General features: G+C 31.3%; 2 protein-coding genes across 6 annotated transcripts in view; one reads left to right on the top strand and one right to left on the bottom strand.

The window, feature by feature from the left end:
• The first annotated feature begins 178 nt into the window (after nt 1-178).
• Nucleotides 179-9,322, top strand: LOC130440548 (sodium/nucleoside cotransporter 2-like). Of its 3 annotated transcripts, none has more exons than XM_056773796.1 (13): nt 195-335; nt 2,232-2,369; nt 3,155-3,252; nt 3,345-3,495; nt 3,550-3,754; nt 3,974-4,127; nt 5,387-5,584; nt 5,646-5,807; nt 5,875-5,968; nt 6,086-6,245; nt 7,000-7,145; nt 8,729-8,916; nt 8,966-9,322. In XM_056773796.1, exons 3-13 carry the CDS (start codon nt 3,223-3,225, stop codon nt 9,194-9,196), a joined length of 1,719 nt encoding a protein of 572 aa, XP_056629774.1. In that variant the 5' UTR covers nt 195-335; nt 2,232-2,369; nt 3,155-3,222; the 3' UTR covers nt 9,197-9,322. The 3 variants fall into 3 exon arrangements, with proteins under 3 accessions (XP_056629783.1, XP_056629774.1, XP_056629791.1); XM_056773813.1 differs by lacking the exon at nt 195-335 and adding an exon at nt 670-1,882; XM_056773805.1 differs by lacking the exon at nt 2,232-2,369 and having other exon boundaries at nt 179-335.
• Nucleotides 9,256-23,271, bottom strand: part of LOC130440568 (uncharacterized) — a 54,109-nt gene continuing 40,093 nt past the window's right edge. For all 3 annotated transcript variants that reach the window (XM_056773824.1, XM_056773831.1, XM_056773839.1), the window contains exons 2-9: nt 19,304-19,468; nt 17,672-17,881; nt 17,358-17,603; nt 17,110-17,306; nt 16,704-16,855; nt 15,174-15,322; nt 14,832-15,023; nt 9,256-14,486 (exon numbers count right to left, since the gene is read on the bottom strand). In XM_056773824.1, coding sequence (XP_056629802.1) covers nt 14,114-14,486; nt 14,832-15,023; nt 15,174-15,322; nt 16,704-16,855; nt 17,110-17,306; nt 17,358-17,603; nt 17,672-17,881; nt 19,304-19,452 — 1,668 coding nt within the window. In that variant the 5' untranslated portion in view covers nt 19,453-19,468 and the 3' untranslated portion in view covers nt 9,256-14,113. The remainder of the gene's footprint in view (nt 14,487-14,831; nt 15,024-15,173; nt 15,323-16,703; nt 16,856-17,109; nt 17,307-17,357; nt 17,604-17,671; nt 17,882-19,303; nt 19,469-23,271) is intronic.

Genomic DNA, 23,271 nt, shown 5'->3' on the forward strand with positions numbered 1-23,271 from the left:
TTGTACATAGTGTTTTAATTTTTACGACATAAATTAAATTATGTGCGACGACCCTGAAAACGAAAAAAAAAAGAAAATTAAAACAATTATCCGCTTTATAAATTACATAAATAAACATTTGAAATACCTTAATCGTTTTTATCTTTATTATGTACTGTTTCGAAAGAATTTTGATGTCATTTAAGAATATTTTCCTTACCTAATCATGACAATGGGTAATTTTGTTATTTTATAATCAGAATTAATGGTTAATTTTTCATTTAAAACGTGATAAATGAATTTAAAGTTATTAGTAATGTTCACAATTTAACAGCAACATTTACATAACCAAAACGGTAAGTATTTGAAAATTTAATTACTTTACAAGGTGTCTCAATTAATTCTAATTGCCTTAAAGCATGTGAAGGACGCTCTGTATGCCCCATTTTTTTAAAATTATTGACGCTGCTACTTTGAAATAATCCGTGGTATAACTCACTCAAATGTTGCATCAAAAATTAGAAAATGTGTTAAAAATTAAAAAAAAAATCATAATCTATCGGCTAGGTCTTCAATAACGATAGAAAACGTGGAAAATCTTACAATTTGGGAGTGTTTTAAATGTTTATAGATCAATATTACAACTTATTTTGCAAAAGATCTAAAATTACACATTACAAACAACTGAGTGCTTCTCGTAGGAGATATTTGTAATTGAATAAATTATATTTCAAAAGAGATAAATTATTTCCAATGAAATACACAGAGAGGATTTCAAAGGGCGTACCTGTTCCGAAAAGGCGAAGACGCTTTTAATAGCTGTGATGGCGATCGTTGGCTTGGGATAGTCGTGGGATTAAGTTCAACGACTATCTTCAAAAAGGTAAATAATAACAGTAGAGTATTACGCATCATTTCTTGATAAGGTAAATGGCATTTGAAGAAGAAAGAATTGCTCTTATTTCCGGATAACGACCTTTTCATACTTAGGTAATATCCATAGTTAAAATCCACAAATTGATTAATCACCCTATACGTATTTACTTTTCTTTTGTTTCATAACCTCAAAGTTTCATTTGCACGAAAGCGCAAGTTCAAGAACATTACTGGGCTAAGCGTATATACTAAACTTTTCTGACAACCCTTGTAATAAGCGAGAGTGACATTGCATAGCAGCTGTCAGTTGAACGTCCATGTTGCCAAGTGCGCGGACATCGAGAAACTAGAATCTTCACGAGTTTGCAAACACGCGTTTATAATTTATAAAATTTCACTTAATTTCACTCGAACCTACTATCACTTTTTGTCTATAAATTGTCACTGCATTCAATAAGGATGAGTTCAGTATAAACGTAGACTGTGAATTTGACCCTTAATCTAAAAGCACATTCGGACTATTTATGACTATTGGACCGAACCTAATACTATTTTTATTACTGGTTTCTTGTAAACATGCTTGTGGAATAAAAAGTAAAACCCAGGATTGCTTAATAAAGTTTATTTGATAAGAAGTAACAAAAATATGAGAATATAAATGTCTTTATTGAAAAATAAAGTATTTCTATTAATTTTAACAACATTTAACAACTTCTTGTTAAGAAGTAGATAGGCGGAGACCTTCCATCACGTGACTAATATGTCAGCAGCACTCAAATCAAAATTTCTTCAACTCGTTAGAAAAAATTGTTATGAGTAATATTACAAACGCTAATTTTTGAATTACCCTGTACATAAATTACCTTCAACACTGAAAATTCTTTATCTATAACTAATAACTAAATAAAAATGTATTACTTTGTGATGTGTATTTCCATTTTGTGGGATTATTTAGTTTGATTCAATTTTTCATCACGTCGTGTCGTGTAAAAACCCAAATACTATGTTGAAATTCTGTTATACGAACGTAGGTTCAACATTCTTTTCATACTTGACCCACAACATAATTTTTGACGTTCCACTATATATATATATATATATATATATATATATATATATATATATATATATATATATTTAAATAAATAAACTAATTATAAAAAAGAATAAATGTAATAAAAACAAATATAGAAAGTTTTTGTAATTTTAATTATATATATATATATATATATATATATATATATATATATATATATATATCTATATATATATATATATATATATATATATATATATATATATATAAATAAATAAACTAATTATAAAAAAGAATAAATGTAATAAAAACAAATATAGAAAGTTTTTTTAATTTCTAGGGCCATTGACCCTTAAAACAAGTTTTCCAGTTTATGTAGATTTAGTTTGAAGTATGTTAGTCGGATGTTTTAGTAGGTATTAAGAGAAATAACTTGAAATATGTGTAAACCAATGGATTAAATCTTCATACAATTAAGGTAACTTTAGATAAGTTCAATATTTATAAATTACTCGTGAATGCCGTGGAACTATTTTTAATGCTTTAGTTCATACCTTCATAAAACTTGAAGATGTAATCGTGTTTTTCGACGAATCGTGCAATACTTTTTCATAATCTGAGAAGGCCTATATAAAATTCGATAAGACACCAAAGTAGTAAAGGGTCGCACTAATTTTATAAAAATTATTTGATTTTAAAACAGGGTGTATTTGTTTTATGTTTTAATTTGATAGGACTCTTTAATTTTAACCTCTAATCTACTAAATAATACACAATATATTAATAAATAAATACAAATATTATTTATCTATTACTGTATATCAATTAGATTAATTTCGGTATCGCTACTACCTTAAAAATCAAGGTAATTCTATACTTTCGCGGTCCCCTCGTTTTTTGTCTCTAGAAAATCGAAAAATCATCCGATTTCGATGTTGCACTTGGTTTTCTTTCGTGTTTTTTCAAAAGCTATCGAGTCATTCATAATTTTTCAAATTGTACTTTCACGGATGCTTGGTAAAACTACCTCTATTTTTCGTGGCCTCAACGGGTAAACATTTGATCTATCGAACTTTATAACTTTATAACTGTTTCATGGCGCGAAATAAACTGCCACAGACAAAGGCGTTGGGGCCATACGTGATCCTGGAAGCTAATAACTTTCTTGGATTGTTATGTTAAACATAAAAAACAGAATGATTATTATGGAACTGGAATTTATTGTTGGTCTCCAACAAGAATATTCACGAAGTAAATTTTTAGGTATCAACTTGAGATTTAATTTTCTTTAACGAACGTCAACCATGAAGTGAAATCTATTTCAATTGATAATGAATAATTCTACAGAAATAATTTTAACAGTAAGTTTTTTTTAGGTTATTATGATGCATAACATCGTTAAATCCAATTTCTAACTGGTTTTTTACTACATTTTAATTTGGAATATTTTTAGGAACTTCCAAATGATTCCTCTACCACGGAAAATAAAAATGACGCTCGTTATCTTTCAGATAATAAAAGACAATTTTTAATATCTGTCTCTACATTATCAATAGTTTCTGGATATTTTGCTTGGGCTACTTATTATTACTTAAATTATTCAGGTATTATACGCTTGGGAATCAAATTAAATTGAAAGTACAAAATTTTATTTGCAGATTTCGGTTGGAACGAATTCATCTCAACAACATGCACTGGTTATGGTTTACTCGTAATACTGTATTGCTTTTTTATTTATGGTTACCTGAACGTTTATTTCGTGAGACCATTGGTCTATCCAATTTTCAAAAACTCCATAAATCTGTTCAAATATAAATTGAATAACGCCGTTAATAAAAGTACTGGATTGCAAATAATAAGAAGGTAGTCAGCCATTAATTGATCACAGGAAGGAAGTCGATATCGACTCAATCATATAAAAGTTGCGCTGTTGTCAACGTTCTGTTTAATTACAACTGACGTGACATGTTTTTCTACCTCGTTCCATATCAACGTGGAAAACGTTAACAATTTAAATAATTACATATTACAGCTGATTTAAATTTATATTTAAATTATATTTTAAATTTATTTTTCTTATAGGTTTTCCGATAAGATATTTTACTTATCTACATTTTCGGCAATCGCTATATATTTAGCAATCGATACTAAAGACAACAGAAATAGATTGATTTCAATATCCGGACTAATTATTTTCTTATTTATTGGATATATATTTTCCAATAACAGATCTAAGGTAAAACTATTTTTTCATTTTATCGTCTACAGAATATAATATGGCAACGTTGCTCAACAATTTTGTATACGAGGGTTCAAATATAAACCGCAATTTTGCTATAAAAAATTTAATTAAGTTTCAGAGCTGAATATTTTTACAGTTTTTCTATTTAATCTTCGTCATACTCTACACATTTTTGACATTTCTCCGGAAGCTTTCGAATGCCTTATTCGTAAAAATCTCTCGGCTCGTAACCTAACCATTCGTGTACGAAGGATTCTAACTCTGACTAAATAAATAATAGTCGCATAACGATAAATCGGTTCTATAAGAAGGATGATTTGACTTTGACTAAAAAACTAATAATAATGCGTTGCGTACATCCTTCTCACTCATCACTATAAGTAAACTGAAAAGTGAGGTTACGCTGTCGCGGTTTCTGTCCAGACCAGTCTAGCAGTGCAGCTACTTCTATAAGACTAAATTTTCGCGCGTTTATTCAAAAATTTCGATTTATATTTGAGCCACCCACGTATATATAGGAATTGGTACTTGCAGGTCCGTTAGTATTAATTTTCAATTCAAAAATGTAAAGCTATTTGTTCGATAGATCTCATCAAAATCTATCTGTGTGTGAAAAGTCATGCGCAGAAGATTTTCTGTGTAAAAAGTATGCAAATGCATTATTTTCACGAAAAATCAATAGATAGAATGAAGCCCTCCTAAGATAATGGCAACTTCCGGTATCTCCGGAAGTAAATTTCTCGTAATATCAATTGTCTATTTATGGAGTTTCATGATGATCGTCGAGGAGTGGCTTATCATCTTACCGAATTTTCATTTCAATATTTTTTATTTATTAGCATCTTAACGTGAATAGATTTGTTCGCAGGTCGAATTCTAAATTATTTTAGGGATCAATCGTATGCGCAGTTTCAAAATAATGTCGTTCACGAGTTGATCATATATGTAATAGTCCTAAATGGACAGTTTCTATAAGTGGAAGTTGTTCTGACTAAGGAAGACAAAATGATAACGCTTTCTCTATCCTCCGTGGTTCCAGTTCGGTTCTGCGCATTCTCAAGCATGCGCAGTATTGATAAAGTGCCTCGAACGAGAGAGAAAATGTATAGGGACGTTTTTTCCTATACCAATTGTCTATACAGACATTACATATATAGAGTTGATGACTTCACCTTCTCCCAAACGTTAATTTTGAAAGAGCGCATGCGATGGAATCGGACCTGCGTACAAATCTTTCGTGTCTAATCTTGTAGATAAACTGGAAAACTGTTATCTGGGGAATAATACTACAATTTACATTCGGTTTGATAACTATAAGGTGGGAATTAGGAAGAAATATTTTGGAATGCATAGGAGATAAAGTCAATACTCTTCTTAATTATGCTTTCTCTGCATCTGAATTTCCTTTTGGCGTGGAGCTTGTTAGGAATCAACAAGTTTTTGCATTTAGAGTGAGAAATTTCGTTATTAAATTGGTTTTTTCTTTTGGTTTTTACTTGAATAAATTTTTAGGCACTTTCGACTATATATTTTATTAGTTTTTTGGTAAATATTTTGTATTATTATGGTATAATGCAAAAAGTCGTATTGTCTTTAGGAAACTTACTACAATTTTTAATGGATACGTCGATTTGCGAAAGTGTAAATAGTGCTGCTAATATATTTTTAGGCATGGTAAGTTTTTTATGTAAAAATAATTAAATAATACATCCGAATTTTGTTGAAATTTAATTTTTTTCAGACAGAAGCTCCTCTTCTTCTTTCTCCTTATTTAAAAAATCTAACAGACTCCGAAATCCATTCTATTATGTTATCAGGCTTTGCTACAGTCGCCGGTGAGCTAAACATAAAACATAAATATGTTTTCGACACCATCTTTTAAACAACCATTATAAAAATCTTCCTTCTTTTCTCTTTAAATATCCCATTTTTTAAATTTCCCCGTCTTATAGGATCGGTAATGGCAGCTTATATCAATTACGGCGCTAGACCTCAAGATTTGATAACTGCCAGTATAATGTCAGCACCGGCTGCTTTATGTTATAGTAAATTAATGTATCCGGAAACGGAAGAGGTTAAAATGCGCAAAGAAAATATAAGAGAAACAAAAATGTAAGTATAATCATATTTAAGATGGCTACAAAGCAATAACAAGTAACGAATTAAATAATTAACAAATTCTTACGTCATAAGGTTTGTTCTTGGTAACTCCACTGGCAGAACAAGTTCCAGAACCAGCGCTAGTGTCGATTTTCTTAGTAACAGTGCAAGAGAACTAGTTATCACTGTACCGCTTGCACTGGGTCTATAATCAATTCAGTCAGTGTAGTGCAAAACAGTGTAATCTGGAAACGGTGTTTGTTAATACTACAGGGTGGAGCAATAGAACGTGCAGTTATTAAATATATATTTTGGAAGCTCAGAAAAAATTGAGTATCAAGTCGTAATACACTCATTTATTTTTGAAAGAAATGAAACGCAAATGTAAAAGTGAACGTGGTCGTTTCAACTTGACTCATGACGAGCGTTCAGGACAACCAGCGATATCATTGAAGGTTAAAGGGAGAAATTACAAAAAGAGTTTGGTTAAAATTTAAAAATTGTTTAACCATCCACTGTATTCAACAGACCTGGCTTCAAGCGACTTTTTCATGTGTCCCAACCTCAAGATTATAGATATATGAACGCCTAATTTCATTAGAAAGGCGACTACTGTTATTGGAAAGCGTCAACGAGTGTATATTGACTTGAAAGTTGAAATATAAAAATGATTATGTAAAAAGATGTCTTGTTAGATCGGTAACTTTACAAAAAAACCTCGTTTATCTGATTAGTTTTTATATGTATATTTTTTTTTTCATTATAGGGAATATACTTCAGTATTAGAGGCTGCCTCTAAAGGGGTTTCGAATGCGGTAAATCTAGTACACGGTATAATAGCTGGACTTATTGCATTTTTGGCTGCTGTCTACTTCATTAATGGTGTATTGGGGTGGTTAGGCGAATTAGTAGGTACGAGTTTTATTTTTAAGAAGAAATCAGTGCTTTTTATTCTAAATATAATAAAGAAATTTCCATTTTCTATCATTATTTCCACAAAATCGAAATTATTTTTGAATATCTTAATCGATAGCGAAAGAAATAATCAATATAGTGTCAAAATTTCATTTTTTTATTTTTATTTCTATGAAGATACACTAAGTTTAAATTAAATCTTATCATATTTCACGCTGTTACTGTACAAAATAATATTACCGAAACTTATATAAAACTACATAAGATCTAAAAGTCGTAAATTTATGGCTATTTATTGGAAGGGCAAAGTGCAGGGCCGCACTATTATAACATAATAATTTCGACATATGACACATATCATATGGCGACATATGACACACTGTGTCATATGTCGAAATAAACTGACACAGATAAAGACGTCTTTACATTTATACCTGACCCTGTAAGTCAATTACATCTCATATTAACTGGAAGTTCGTCACCTTCTTAGATGATAAAAAAATTTTAATCAAAATGTAGTAACGCAATGGTAGTGCACCCTTATGTATTTGCCAAACAATTAAATGTACGCTTTAACAATGAAGCGCGTTGACTGAAACGATTTTAAACATTCAACCTGTCTACAGGATTCAGACAATAATAAACTTAGTTCATTTAGAAATATAACCTCAAAAAGATCACTTACAGTTGTGACACTCTATTTCGGTTATTACTGCTTATTGCCATCTAGGCAAATTGCAGTTTCCACTAGGAGTTACAAAAACACTGTCCAGTTGGTCTTAAGGTACAAATTAAAACAACGTTAACCAGGTCAGAGGCCTTCATACTATTTAATAACACTTTCTTATTGTCCATTTGGAAATGGTTTTAATCAAAATTGTTTATGACACATTTTGGGGCTTCCACTGATAAACTCCAAAGGTACATCGTGGAAGAATGTTAACAGAGTCACAGGCTTTCATACGATCTTATTGTCCAGGTAAAAATTGATTTAATCAGTATCAATGATGGCACAATCTGAGGCTTCTAATAAACTCTTAAGATACAATTTAGAAGAATGTTAATACAGTCAAAGGCTTTCATACGAACTCATAAGACTTGCCCAGTTGGAAAAGAATTTGATCAGTATCGTTCATAGCATATTCTGATAAACTCTTAAGATACAAAGTGGAAGAATGTTACCCAGTCAAAGGCTTTCATACGATCTCATAAGACATTCTCATTGTCCAGTTAGAAATTGATGTAATCAGTATCGTTCATGGTACATTCTGGGGCTTCTGATAAACTCTTCAACATACAAAGTAGAAGAATGTTAACCAAGTCATAGGCTTCCATACGGTCTAATAAGTCTTTCAGTTGGAAATAAATTCAATTAGTGTTGTTTGAGACACATTCTTGGGTTTCTTATAAACTCGATACAAATTAGAAGAATGTTAACACAGTCATAGGCTTTATTACGATCTACGCACCAAATTTCGGTGTATTTACAATCAGATATGTAGGAAAAATAATAATTTGAGTAATATAATTCGATTAAACCGATAAGAATACGAAAAACCGTTGGTTAATATATTTTCTAGGTTTCACCGAGTCTGTGTTATCATTGGAATTAATATCTGGGAAAATATTTATCCCAGTGAGTTATATAATGGGTGTACCGTGGTCGGAGTGCGAATACGTGGGTACATTGATAGGTATTAAAACCATGGTGAATGAATTCGTTGCTTTCGAACGTATGCATACGATGATAAACGCGGGGATGTTATCGGTGAGATAATATAATTTTTTTTCAACTTTATTTTTAGAAATTATTTTAGAACAGGACGAAAGTCGTAGCAACTTACGCCATCTGCGGGTTTTCTAATCCCGCTTCGATAGGTATAATGACATCTGCTTTTAGTACTTTGATTCCTAATAAATCTGACGTGATCACAAGGGTGGTATTTAGGGCTTGGTTCGGCGGAGCTCTAGTTTGTTTTATGACCGCTTGTATAGCTGGAGCAGTTATGCCCGAAGAAGCGATACTAGAATCAATACAAAGTCACTGATTTAATTGATATATTAAAAAATGTGGCTGTGGAATGGATATTAAGGGTGAAAAATGACGTTTTTATAATCCGTATTTATTATTTATTTTATAAAATTTTATAAATACAATAAATAGTACTTATTACTATTACGATCATTTTATTCAAAGGCACGTTTTACAATAAGTATACAGAAAGTGTGTTACTTGATAAATGAACACACTGTATGTTTGTATAATTATAAAGCGAGTACCATTATTGGGATAACTTTATGTTTACACCCTTTAGAATAACCAATAGAAAAGTTAAGATAAGATAAATCTCAATCCCTCTCGGGTACCCTCGGGTTAATAGAGGAGGAACTCTACTCAACAGAACTATGCAGTACCTAGCCTACGCTCATGACATTGATCTACTCAATCGAAGGGATCGTGAACTGAAAGAAAGCTTTGAGCTGGAGGAGGAGGAATCTGGTATAACGGAGCTCATCATTAACGAGTCCAAACCAAAATACGTGGTTATGTCAACGGAAAAACTTCCCCTGATAAATATCACTAGTGACCGAAATTAATGAAAGTTCGATGGAAATAAGACTTCATACTTCAGTTTCCAATGATTAAAGTCACGTTTAGTGAATTGGAAAACGAAAAAGGAGATCTATCGGACAATTCTACGCGAGGAGCGGTTGCACCATACGTTGGAGCGAAATATCTCACGCCGAATATAAAAACATCGGTTCTACAAAGACCCCAACCTGGTAACAGGTTAATATGGCCAGACTCAGATGGTTAGACCATTTGGAGCGTATGCGTGAGGAGCTGAGAGTGCGCAAACCGTACCGGTAGAAGCCTGTACGACCGCGCAAATGATGACCGGATGATATCGAAGAGTAGCTAGGGGTAAGAAGGTGGAGACGCCGAGCGTTGGACCGTGATGACTGAATCAATCTGGTAGGACAGAACCAAGGCTCTTCGAGGGTCGTGGTGGTATCAGTGGGTGGTGGTGGTAATGAAACAAATAACATTACAAAATAAAAAAAAAACTTGAAGAATAATGCGATTTAATAACGAAATATTGATTGAATTTTTCCGAATGTATATACAGGGCGTTCGACCAATAAAATTGTGACGGAATCGCGGTTTCGTTTTTTGTTTTTTGGCGCTATAAAATCCCAAAGTGGGTTTGTATTCTACTGCCCAATATTTTAGACCGAAACAACCAACGAAAGTCATTGTTAATCTACCGTATTCGCCAGATTTGGTTAACTGTGATTTTTTAGTTTATTTGAAACTTAAAATTCGCTATAAAGGACGCGTTATGAGTCAAATGAAGCCGTAAAAAGTAATAAATTTAAGGTTATGTTGACTTTTTCAAACGAAGCTTTCAAACAGTGTATATATAATTAGATTAAGCGTTGGGTTTCTTGTATTGGTTCCAAAATAACCTATTTTGAAGTTGATAATGAATATTTGTATCAATATACGTAAGTCCAGGTTTAAAATTTGATAGAAAAGCATTTTCACTTGTGAATTTTGATTTCATATCATTTTTTATTTTTATTGCTATAAACTTTAAAATATAAAGTCAAAAATAAAATCTGCACATGCGCTTTTTGTCATTTTATAATTTTAGAAGAAATAATTTCTTCCTGATGTTCACCGGACCCTGTATAACAAAAAACATATTCATCGAATACTAAGTAGAGATCCTTTGTCAAGAAACCCATACTGTAAAATTTGATAAAGATCACGAAATTATGATTGAAGATGTTGCTAAATTAATAAACAGGGTTTCCCAAATATATATTAGTTATGGTACTTACTTTATTAAATATTGTTATAAACATTATTGAAGATGTTAAAAGTATTTCCAAGCAATAGTCACAATAATTGATAAGGTGGTTAAAAATACTTTAAAACATCTAACTAGTACAAAAATACCTTTTAAATATATACGAAGGGATGTCATATGTTTAGGTTTTATCAATATATCAATCAACCTTGGATTATATTAAACGGGAGAATCCAAAAATACCAAGAAATGTTTGAAGAAAAAATAATAAAAGCAGCACCAAGCCATTCGCTTTAAGATATATAAATTGACAGTGTCATATTGATATGTATTTTATATACAAAAAAAATTTTTTATAAAAACATCTCAGAATATTCAAACTTTTTCCTTTTTAGATTCGGAATACAATGTTTGAATTCAAAAAGGCTTATAATCTAAAATTATTCTAAATTTTGGTTTGAGCAAAAAGCTTTTGTAACCAATTATTTATACAGGATAATTCGCAAAAACCCTGTAAAAAATTTCAGTATCCAAATGAAGTAACAAAAAGTGGAACAAAATTCTGTAAAGCAAACCATGTAAATATATTTCGGTATTAGTAGATGTCATAATATTTATATTATTATTTATAGTAATTTTTCGAATACAGAAAATTTTTAATAAATAAAATTGTCAGTATAAGATCATAATTAAATTTTGTTGTTATTTTTCTTGTTATATATGATTAAAAAAGTATCAGTCTAAATTGCATTAACGAATTTAATTCCAATATGAAAAAACTTTTGACTCTCACTATATAATTGATTTGTGTCATTAAAACACAATCTACAGGGAGATTCAATTAAAATAACACTACAAAAATCTGTATTCTAGTTTTCCAAAATAAGCTTAATCTTAATTTTGAATAGTTTCCTGAATTTTGTTTCACTCTATATACCGATTACCCTGTTTTATTATGTTTTCCTATGTACAGTATTTGATTGCTTAAAATTAAAATAGGGTTTATAATGGCAAAAATAAGAACAATTGAGCAAAAAAATATGAATCTCAATGAAATGAAAATGGGGGGAAGGAAAGCTATTACTATGCTAATTAATGAAGAAAAATAAATTGAAAACGCATATTTTGGTAAACATATACACAATTTTGATTAAATACAATTTGGTCTGTTATTTAACTCTAGATAACGGGACATTTGTAAAATTTAGGATGGTAAATAGTTGTCGTAATATTTCGTTTGTTTCCGGATACCACAATTGGTCGAGACTCTCAGTACCTTCCCATTCTAGACTTAGTTGGCTCTGAATTAGCGCTGAACTCTGTTGGTGTTGGATTTTTTTTTTTTTTGGAGTTGGAATCTACAATTTCCGAATTTTGTAAAATCAAAATGAATCATAGATGTTTAAAAGGAAAGGATCATTTAACTGGCGTAGTCAGAAGGATTCAGGACCGTATTTTATGTGCCATCTCACCCCGATGCCCAAGAACTGTGCAGTGGTGGTATTAAGCCAACTTTTCTACCCCCTAATTTAAGCGATGAAGAGGATCTACTAGCGATGAAGAGGATCTACTAGCGATGTCGATTTTGAGGTTAGGCGAAGTAATAACTGGTAAGTATGTCACATTAAAAGATCTATCGTACTGGGTTGCGTCAGCGTGGGATGAGGTAAAAACAACCACCGTTCAAAAGTCGTGGAAAAATTTATTTTGAACAATCCCTCAGGAAAAGAAGCATGAAACATATTTTTACTGCCCAAGTCAAAAAAAGCCGGATAACAACAACTTATTTGGACAAAGTGAACATCTGCGTGGAGCACTGCAGAGACATTTGCAAAAAATGCAGTGTTGATGAATAGGAATTTAAATTTTTTTTCTGGAAATATTTTTCGTAAAATGAAGAAAAATTAACGATAGTCCCTTAATGACGTGTTCCGAAATAAGTCCCTTTATCTAGGGTTGATAACAGTATTTTTTTAATCAATCAGTTTTTTTTATATGTTAATAATGAAAAAATGTGGATTATTCAATGTTGCGTTAATATCATCAGTCGTGAAAAATCAGGAACTAGGTAACGCAAAAATATTAACGAGGTAAAACTTAAAAAACGTAGCTTTTTGTTAAATTTCCATTATTTCTTAAAGTTGTCATTTAAGTGGCGCAATCAAAAGGATTCAAGACAGTATTTTCGTGGTAAATCACGAATTTTGTAGAACCAAAATTAATTATAGATGTTTATAAGGAAAGGATCATTTAACTGGCGCAGTCAGAAGGATTCGGGACAATATTTACGTGAAAAATCACAACATCGAAACCGATATACTGAACTTCCCATTAGTTAACGTCAATTTTGGATTCCCGCAATGGGACGAAACTAAAGAAATCGTTACAGGAATCATTCTGTTTATATATTTACATAAATTTATTTGATGAGTATATAGATTAGTAGATTTCTAGTTGTAGATAATAAATTATTTTTCTTAATATTTAATTCCTTAAATTTTGGATAGCCCTCGTATAATTTTTTGTCATTTATGGAGGTTTTAAAAAAAAGTTACGTATTTAAGTTTACCATCTTTTTTTAATTCCCTTATGATACATATAATAAACGAAAGAGTGAGAAGAATTTGAAAAAATAGTTTCAAATATGAAAAAAATCAAAATTGATATAATTTGATTATTATTTATAACTGATAATTTGAGTATTTCAAAAATGTTAGTGTTCTCTTTTGGGGTTATCCCAAATATACCATTAACTTATCCAAAACCATCTGGAGTATAATAGTAAGTTGGAGTAAGTTGACACCTGACAGTATGACGTAAATTTAGAGGTTAAATGAAATTGTGGTAAATTGACACATGACAGTATGACGTGATTTCCACGATCTCACTTATAAATAGAAATTTTATTATTGGTTTGTTCTTATGTCGATTGGTTTTGGGATATAAGTTATTAGATATTTATCATCAGGGGTATGCGTGTTTTGAGTGACTCAATTTGAACAAATAGTCATAATTTCTCTATTATAGATGTGTTTATGCAAAAATGACGCTTCCAAATTTCGTTATTTAAATGAGATATTGCTTTAAACGAAATCGATTATTATATGTATCAGTAAATTTAATAACCACCATTCATCGATAAACGAATCACCTTTTCCTTATAATATTATTACTATTAGTATTATTCTCACTGTTACCAAAAAATCCTAACGTTCTTAAAGTCTTCGTTACCCTCGGAATAAGGGTATCTTTAAATTTCCATATCGTCGTATCCATGACGCTGGTTTTTCTGAACTCCTCGCAGGTTTTCTTCAAAGTTTTCACGCAATCGGCTCTGTAATGATGAAGTTGAGCATCTTCGGTTTCGATGGGATAACTCGTACAACCGCTTCCGATACAACTAAGAGGGAAATGGTTGTGTAGAGTCAATACTTTGTCTGTGTTGTGGAAACATTTGACGTATTGACCGGGTTTGGTGAAATTCTTCGTTCGGTAGACGTGTTGCAACATGTGCATGTATCTATAAATGAAAAATATCGTTACGAACTCGTCCACTGATCTAGACCGTGAAACCAGAATATGTTATCGAAGCTAAAAGTTAGCGAATGACCTGATTACCTTAATTTTTCTTTATAGAAACAATTTATAATAAGTCGTTTTTGTTTGTTTACAGTAAACTAAAGATTTCCGAAAGTCGAAATGTTCTAGAATGCGGTTTTAATATATAAAGCGAGAGTATAGTCTCTGAATACAGTGACAAATGGATTTGAATAAATTAGATGTTGAGTGAATAATTTAGTGTTGAGTGTTAGTGAATAGTTGGGGTGTAAAGAATATGAAATAAATAATTTTTTGAATATATTACTTTGGTATATCTTTGAACCATCCGTGATCGTGTATTAAATCGTCCAAAAAGTATACATTCCTGACGTTATACGAGGCTCTTTCTTCTTTATATGTTTTTAATGTTTTCGCCAAAACTTTATCCATGAGTTCCTTCCAAGTGGTACCTTCGAGTGGCATTATTACTTCGTCAATATCCAAAAGAATGATGTACCTACAAGAGGAGACATTTTGTTGAATATAAATCAAATATGGTTTCTTTTAAGAACGAAGTTTCATTGAAATTAATTAATAATTCAATTACCTGTAATTAGAAAGAAATAGACCGTGCATTATTATATGTACTTATAGTGTAATTACTTACTTGTATTCATACATATGCTTGTAGAAGCAGTCATTGTAAGGTATTAGTTCGTTCTGCCTTTTCTGATTTGTTTTTTTCGTCAGGTATAAATGTTGGAATGATGGCGCATTCGGTTGACCACCAGCGAGATTTATGGGCGTCACGTGTACCTAAAATTAAAAATTGCATTTGAAAAAAAATATAGTAAACTGGTCTTACAAGTTTTAAATAAATATGGCACAGGTAAATTGGCCTAACTTGTTCACTATATTTATACAAGAATTGTGAAAAGTTTTTCTAGTTTTGAAAAACTATTTCAAATAAATTTTTTAATGGTTCAGGATCAAATTAATTAGACTCACTACACGGTTTTAAAATGAAAATTTAGAAGTATTTGGGTAGAGGTAAATTATACTCACTTTATGATTTAAAAATATTTCTTACAAAAGGGGTGAACATAAATTGGACTGTCTTTATATCAAATCATGATTGCTCTAAAAAGTTTTAATTGTATAGGGTACAGGTAAATTAGACTAACTTGGCGTTTTTACAATATTTATAAAATAATTGTGATAAATTAGACTTAATGTTCTTTAATTTTGAAAAAGTTCAATTGGACTCGTTTTAAGAATTTAAATTTTTGAATAATTCGGGTTCATATAAATTAGACTCACTCAATTAGAAATTTTGAAAAAAATGGGTAATCATAAATTAGACTTATATTTTTAATAGAATTATGAAAAATATGGTATCTACAGATAATTAATACTTTAGTTTATTCAAATGTAATTTTGAGAATTCGTATTTTTTAAAAAGTTGGGCACAGATGAATTCAACTCATTTTACGATTTCTAAACATTTCAAAAAAAGTTAATTCCTCTCAAAATACGTAATCAAAACAAAATTGGAAAAAAACGGAAACAAGTGAATTGGACTAATTGAAAAGTTGAAAAAATTGGAAGTAGGTAAATTGGACTGACTTGTAACTTTTTAAAATTTGGACACAGCCAATTTAGATTCTCTCTGTTTAGATTTTGGAAAAAATTTTTGAGAAAAGTGACTAAAGATAAATTAAATTCATTATACATATTGAAAATAAAATTACAAAATTGAAAAAGAAACGAATACAAGTCAATTGGACTAATTGAAAATTTGAATAAATTGGGAGCAGGTAAATTGGACTGACTTGTAACATACTCAAAACAAAATTGCAAAATCGAAAAAAAAACGAATACAAGTCAATTGAACTAATTCAAACTTTTAAAAACTTGGATGCAGGTAAATTGGACTGACTTGTAGCTTTTTGAAATTCTGTAAAATTTGGACACAGTTAATTTGAACTCTCTCAGTTTAGATGCTTTTGAAAAAATTGACTAAAGATAAATTATACTCATTATACACATTCAAAACAAAGTTTCGAAAAAAACATATTACAGATAAATTACCCACTTAATTTTTTAAAAACCAAATTTTGTAAAACTCGTGTACAGATAAATTGGACTCATTTCCGTTAATAGGATGAAAAATTTGGTACAAGTAAATTAGACTCACTTTTCCTTCTTGTTCATAATGTTTTAATACTTTGCTGATGTTAGGGTGGACGTGTAGCTCGTAAAAGAAAACTTTATCGGCTCCGAGTAGATTCAAAAGTTCGATCCATTCTACGAGGCGTACGGAAAGATCTTCGTGAAGAAAATCCAATCCTGATAAATAAAATTTTTTTAATATATGAAAATATGAATTGGAACTAGTTTGTGAACGTGATTGTTGTGGTGATTGTCATTTTGAATGACACGAATTTGATAATTTACACAAAAGACATTTATCGATTAATTTCCTGATGATAATAATGTAATTATTCGAAATCTTGGAATACATATTGAAAATAGTACAATTTGGTGTTTGATCGCCACAATCTCACAATAATCACGTTCTTATCTATAGATATACGAGTTACCTTTAACGCAGACAGCGAAATCTTTTTTTTGCGCCGGTTTTTCGTAAATGATTCTCAAATTGTTGGTGGCGTTTTCACATTGCTTCTCGACTAAAGATACAGATTGGGGTACTTGATCTTTGTATTTAGACGGAAGGATACAAGCTATGAGATACGGTTGGTATATACCTTGTTTGTAATTTCCCCACTTCTTATACCTAAAAAATACGAATTATAAACAACGTTAACAACAATTCAGGACGTTTTACCATATATATTTGTATTCGAAGCTTTTGGATATTACAGGGTCTTTTTTGCCGTCGAACCAGAATTGGCAGTACGTGATTACGCTTGCTTCGATCCTATCGATCATTCCTAGGATTCTGACAGTAGGACCGAGTCTGTTGTTCGGTCTCGCGTCCAAATAAGCCCCGAATAATTGGAAAGTACCGTTGCTGGTACGGAGAGTTTGCCAATATATGTTGTTGAATTCCAAATCGAACATTGATGGAAATCTGTCCAACATTGTAAAGATAATAATTACAGTACGTGATTAAGGGCATCGATTGCTGGTAATACTTACCTTGCACAAGTGTTGTTGTATCCCATCGGTTTATTTTTGTTTTTATTCCAATAGATGATCGGTAAATTTGGCATTCTTTTTTGAATATCGTCTATCAGCATATCTTCCGATAAATTTGGGCTTTTATCTACGTACGGTTCCAAGTCGTTGCTTTCCGTAGTGCTGTCGGCGTGTCTGGTGAGAGGATCCAACCTTTTTTGTAAAAGTAACCTGAAAAATAAGGTAAGTTCACTGAATTTAGTTAACTGCTGAAAAATAACACTTTTCACGACAATATTATAAAACAGAGAAATCCGAGGCAAACATATTAAAAAAAAAGAACAAATTGGAATGAAGTCTTTGCCAGCTAGATTATGAGCGTTTTCATTGTGGGATTGTGGCAAAATAGTATGCGACTAAAATTATAATCAAGTACAAAATGTTTTATACATATTTTTATTTTGCACTCGGTTATAATTTCAGTCTCTGACGATGAATACATCGAAAGTATTCGAAAGCTCGGTAGTATATCAGAGTTAGTACACTTTGGTGTTTAGTTTTGTCACAATTCCACTAAGAAAACGCTCACAACGAACACATTTATCATCAAAGAACGAAAAATAGATACTGAACACACCGTTTACAGTAACCACTACCTTCAATCTCTGAAGACCATAACTTGGTAATCGAAACGTTCATATCAGACAGTGTAATTATGAGTGTTGGTGTAATGCTATAAATAAATAGTGTGTTCAGTATGAATATCACCAACGGTTCCATAAATTCCAACTTGGACAAAAAATAGAGGCTCAAATATAGGTATTCTTAAGAAACTCATCAACTACTGACGCGTTGTTTTCGAAACTACGGGGGTAGTACCAAAGTAAGGTTATCATTGAGCTACAGCATCGAGATAAAGTCCTAGAGTAATTCCGGCAACGGTGCAATACGTAGTTGTTCCCCCACTCTCGAGCCCGCCGGAGCTTGGCTGTGGTTAGAAAATGAAATGTTGAGCGCCACTTTCGATCCAGGAAGTTACCGCACGTAGAGATTCATCGAGAACTGACTGAGGTTTATGATGAAGAATGAATGTCAGTTCAGTAAGTCCAACAAATGATGCAGAATTTTGCTGAGGGTTGCACTGAAGTTGAAGACGCGATTATCCATTATAAAAAAAGATATGTTGGGTTAGGTTAGGTTATGTTAGGTTAGGTGTATGTTCGCTGGGTCTCCTGGATGTTGATTGGCGGGCATAAATAGCAACGCAGTGACTATTCTCGTTAGTTTTTTCAACAATACGAGGAGGAAGGTAAGGTCAGAGAGGAAGAAACGATGTAGGGGCTTCACAATATGGTATAACCATTAACAATGGGTTTAAGTTTAACTGAAACCTTCTTATTTCACTGTTTTCAATTCAGTTTTCCCTTCGTCTGTTGCCTTCAGTTAGAAAAGGTTATTTTCTTGTCTCTAAACTTTTTTCGGACATCTTGAATAAGTTTGATTCTTTGGAAACATGGACTATATTAAAATACACTAATGTTCGAAAACTTATCAGAAATGACATTCAATTTCAATAGTTTTGTCGTGACTTATTGTCATAGTTTTATCGAGTCAAGTACTTTTCGAACGGACTATAAAAATTTTTTATCTTACCTGCTATTTAGATGCGGTACTGGTACATCTATTGTTATCGATCGAAATTGATATAACGTATAAATTATTAGTGCCCAAAGTATACCGAACGTTAGTATTTTGGTAATGAAGCGCCCTTTGCCGCTACGAGCGCTCATTGAGCAAATCATTTTGCGTATTGAATATCTGTAACAAAATAAAAATTTATTTATTCAGGGAAGTAACATAACCAGATTTAGTTCAATGTGAGTTTGATTATTGTGACATACACTTAGGATTTAATGAAAATTCAGTGGAAAAATCTTATTTCAACAACTATAGGGATGTAATAATTCGATATTACGGAGATATCGAAAATACGTTCACCTCAAACATTGTTTAAATAATAGTACATGATCTAACAATGTCTATCAAGTCTAGTTATTATAATATTAACAAATAATGATAAAAATTGTTGATTGTTTATTGTGTTAGCAATAGAAACATATAAACAATCGTATACGAGGTTTATACATATATCTCGAAATAGAAAAAAGATATCGTCATAAAGAACGCCCTCTAGCATTCACTGTGCTAATTAAATTGTTTGGAATTTATAGATTTTGTATTGCTGGAGAAAAGCTTTTTCAAATAATATAAAGTTTATGAAAATCAGATGAGCAGAACCGGACTTTTTAATAACAAGGTTTCCCACTCTCCCCCATCTATAATTTGAAGAAATAACTAAAACTTGTGAAATGGAAAATGCGCAGATTTTGTGGATAAATTCGATTATCGTATATGAAGTGCCAGTTAATTGATTAAATTTAAGAAAATGTAATTTTATATTTTCAAATTCGTCTTCTGGTGGGGACCTAAACTTTTAAAAATGATTTCCACGGGTTTTCGGGGCTACTTTTGTTTTTATTTTTCCCCTGAAGTTGTAATATAATACGGTCCTGATAATTGACCAAAGGTCGTTCTTAGTTGCCCATCCTGTACGAAGATAAACCCAGAAGGACCTCGCCCATCAAATAAAACACGAAAATTTTGTTCATTTTTTTTTTCATTGTTGGAAAATCTTCGACCACCGAGCAATTTTTTCAAGCCTGGGAATAGAAAATAATCCGAGGGAGCTGAATCTAGCGAATAGAGTGTAGGAGGTAGCAATTCAAACTTTAATTCATCAATTACAGATGGAAGGATCTTTGGAACCCTTTGGAGCCGATTCTCCTTTTTCAGTCCATTTGTTTTGTTGTTCTTTTGGTTCAGGCATGAAGTGATGGACCCACGTTCCATACATGTTATGAAACATTGCCAAACACTCGCTGGAAACAAACAAGACGCTGTTTTTGTCCCATCGTAGGCACCCAACTTGTACACAGCTTCAATAAGCGATTTGCCGCACTTTTTGTGTCTACTAGCTCAATCACTTTCAGTCGACGATCATCCAGTACCACTTTGTAGGTTTTCTTCAACGTTTCGTCACCTCATTTGGTCGACCACTGCGTTGCTGGTCTTCGTAGGTCGCTCAGTCTCGTCTAAACTTTGCTACCCAATATTTTACATTTAATAATGTAGGAGTAGTTTCATCCAGAGGAATATAATCTAGTTAATCTTCTCTATTGGTTGGGCTAACGTCTTTCAAATCAAAATATTGTATAAAATAACGATGTTTACATTCTCTATTGATGGCTGCCAAGCTAAAAAACTTGGCGTCTTCAAAATTGAAACATATGTTGTATAGATTGTGTACTTTTTGATACATTGGTGTTTTTCAAGCAACTACCATCATCTTTAGGTGAGGCCAGTGCTTTTTAACCTTCTTCTAGATCAAAACTGCAGGAAGAGAATACACGGTGGGAAACAACGAGTTCAAAATTGTATACTACACAGATTATGGTGTCCTCATAGGAGAAGATGAAGACAATCTACAACGAATGCTTTTCAGATTCAACCAAATGGCAAAAAGATTTGATATGAAGATGTCTATCTACAAGATAATGTCTAATAATCAAAAACCCAGTACAGAACAAAACAATAAAAATGGAAACCTTTTGATTAATGGCAGGAGTAACCCTTTAGGACAGTAAACCACCAGGTAACAGATAGGTAGTGAGGAAAAGACGATGGTGGAAGGTACAAGTCGATAAAATGAGGAGGATCAGCTGTAGAAACAAGCCTGAAAGGAAAATCCAACTACCAGAAGATCAGTAGGCATATCTCTAAAGAGATGGATCGAATCACGGATATTGACATCCCAAGATCTAAATTGGGGGATATATGGAAGCTTTAAAATAAATAGAAGAAGAACTTCAGCAAATTTTATGCTACTCCAGCGGCTTTTATAGAATTTTTCAGGCTGTTATTCTAGACAAGCTTCAACAGATTCAAAATGTGAATAAATTACATTATATAAGTTGATGTGTGTGAGCATTTTCTATTGAGATTTTCAGGAAATATTTAGTGGATTTCTGTTTAACTTACGACAATTTGTTTTGTTAATTAAAAGCATATTTAGTTTAGTACTTATTTGAACAAAAAATCTTTGTTTATTTAAAAGAGAATTAATAAACTAATTTATAAGAATTTTTTGTATATTTTCGACGTATTTGTGTATAGTTTTCCATTTGCATAGATTTCCTTGATCATAATTCTGTATATAAAAAAAACTAACAATATCTATAATACAAGACAATTGGTTAGAATTAATATTAATTTTGTGATGACTGTACATCTTCTCGTAGTCCCCACGTGTCCATTAACTGACTAGGCATTCTGGGATTTTAAGTATTAACATTTCTATATGAAGTCTCTTCAACAACTAATTTAGTCTGTTTATTTCAAACATTTTCGTGAGAGTATTTGATATTTATTTTTAGACGAAACATCAGCATAAACTTTCTTTGATGTCTAAACATAACACCCACACATATAACCAGCAACACACGTTTTCTCAACAGTTTTTTTTCTCCTTATTTTGGTATCGAAATAGAAATTTTATCAAGGACAAATCAAATATTCACCATATTAAGAGAATATACAAACATCGGTGTTATTATTATCTTTAATTTCGTATGATTTTGTCTTGACAATAAAGAAAAATCAACTAATTATATTGTTGCTTAAAACCACGCTTTTCGGTCTTCAATGTTTCAATTACAAACAAATTATTTTCTGAATGACTCCCCCTGTATATTATACCGAATTTAGGTTGACAATTTCATCGAAGGTTTTGTCATATTATACAGGGTCATTTATGAGCTATGGACACGTTATTTTCTATTTGTATTCGAGATGAAGGAAAACACGAAATTTTCTTATTCTTTTATTCGCACCACCCTGTATTTTATAGCACAAACCTCTTGAATCACTCTGTATTACATAACAAAACCTTTTTATAAACGGACTTGAGAATATTAGTTGAATTCCGTATGATATACAGGGGGATTCATTTGAAAAAAAAACATGTTTGGTTTGTAACGGAATTATACAACACTTTGTATTTTTTGAGATAATTTTAGAATATGGATTTATTAGATTTTTTTATATCTCTTCAAATAACCCATATACTGAATCGTAATATTAGTATACTCTGTATAAATTGACGAAGACGCCATTTTGAATTCGATAATACCAACTTTTTAAAACATATTTCATTTATATTTCCTCACAATATCAATTTGATTTTGTAATTTTCGCTATACTCGCCGCATGAATAAATTTTTCACAATTTTTGAGTTGAAAAAATTTTTTTTCTGAATTTTCGACTATTTTGATGCCAATTATTTTTTTGTACGAGCAAAAATGAAAGAGATATGAAAAATATAACCGCAAAAATCAAAATAATAGAAAAATCTGTATAAGTGAAAAAATTTTAATAAAAAAATGAAAAATTACAAGATAATAAAAAGCAAAAGGCAGAATTTATTGATAAAATGATAAAAATAAAAGAAATCTTGAAACGAACACTATCAATAGTAAAATCCAAGCAATAAAAACAAGTTGTT

This window comes from Diorhabda sublineata, chromosome 1, assembly GCF_026230105.1.
Source record: "Diorhabda sublineata isolate icDioSubl1.1 chromosome 1, icDioSubl1.1, whole genome shotgun sequence".
NCBI classification, from domain to species: domain Eukaryota; kingdom Metazoa; phylum Arthropoda; class Insecta; order Coleoptera; family Chrysomelidae; genus Diorhabda; species Diorhabda sublineata.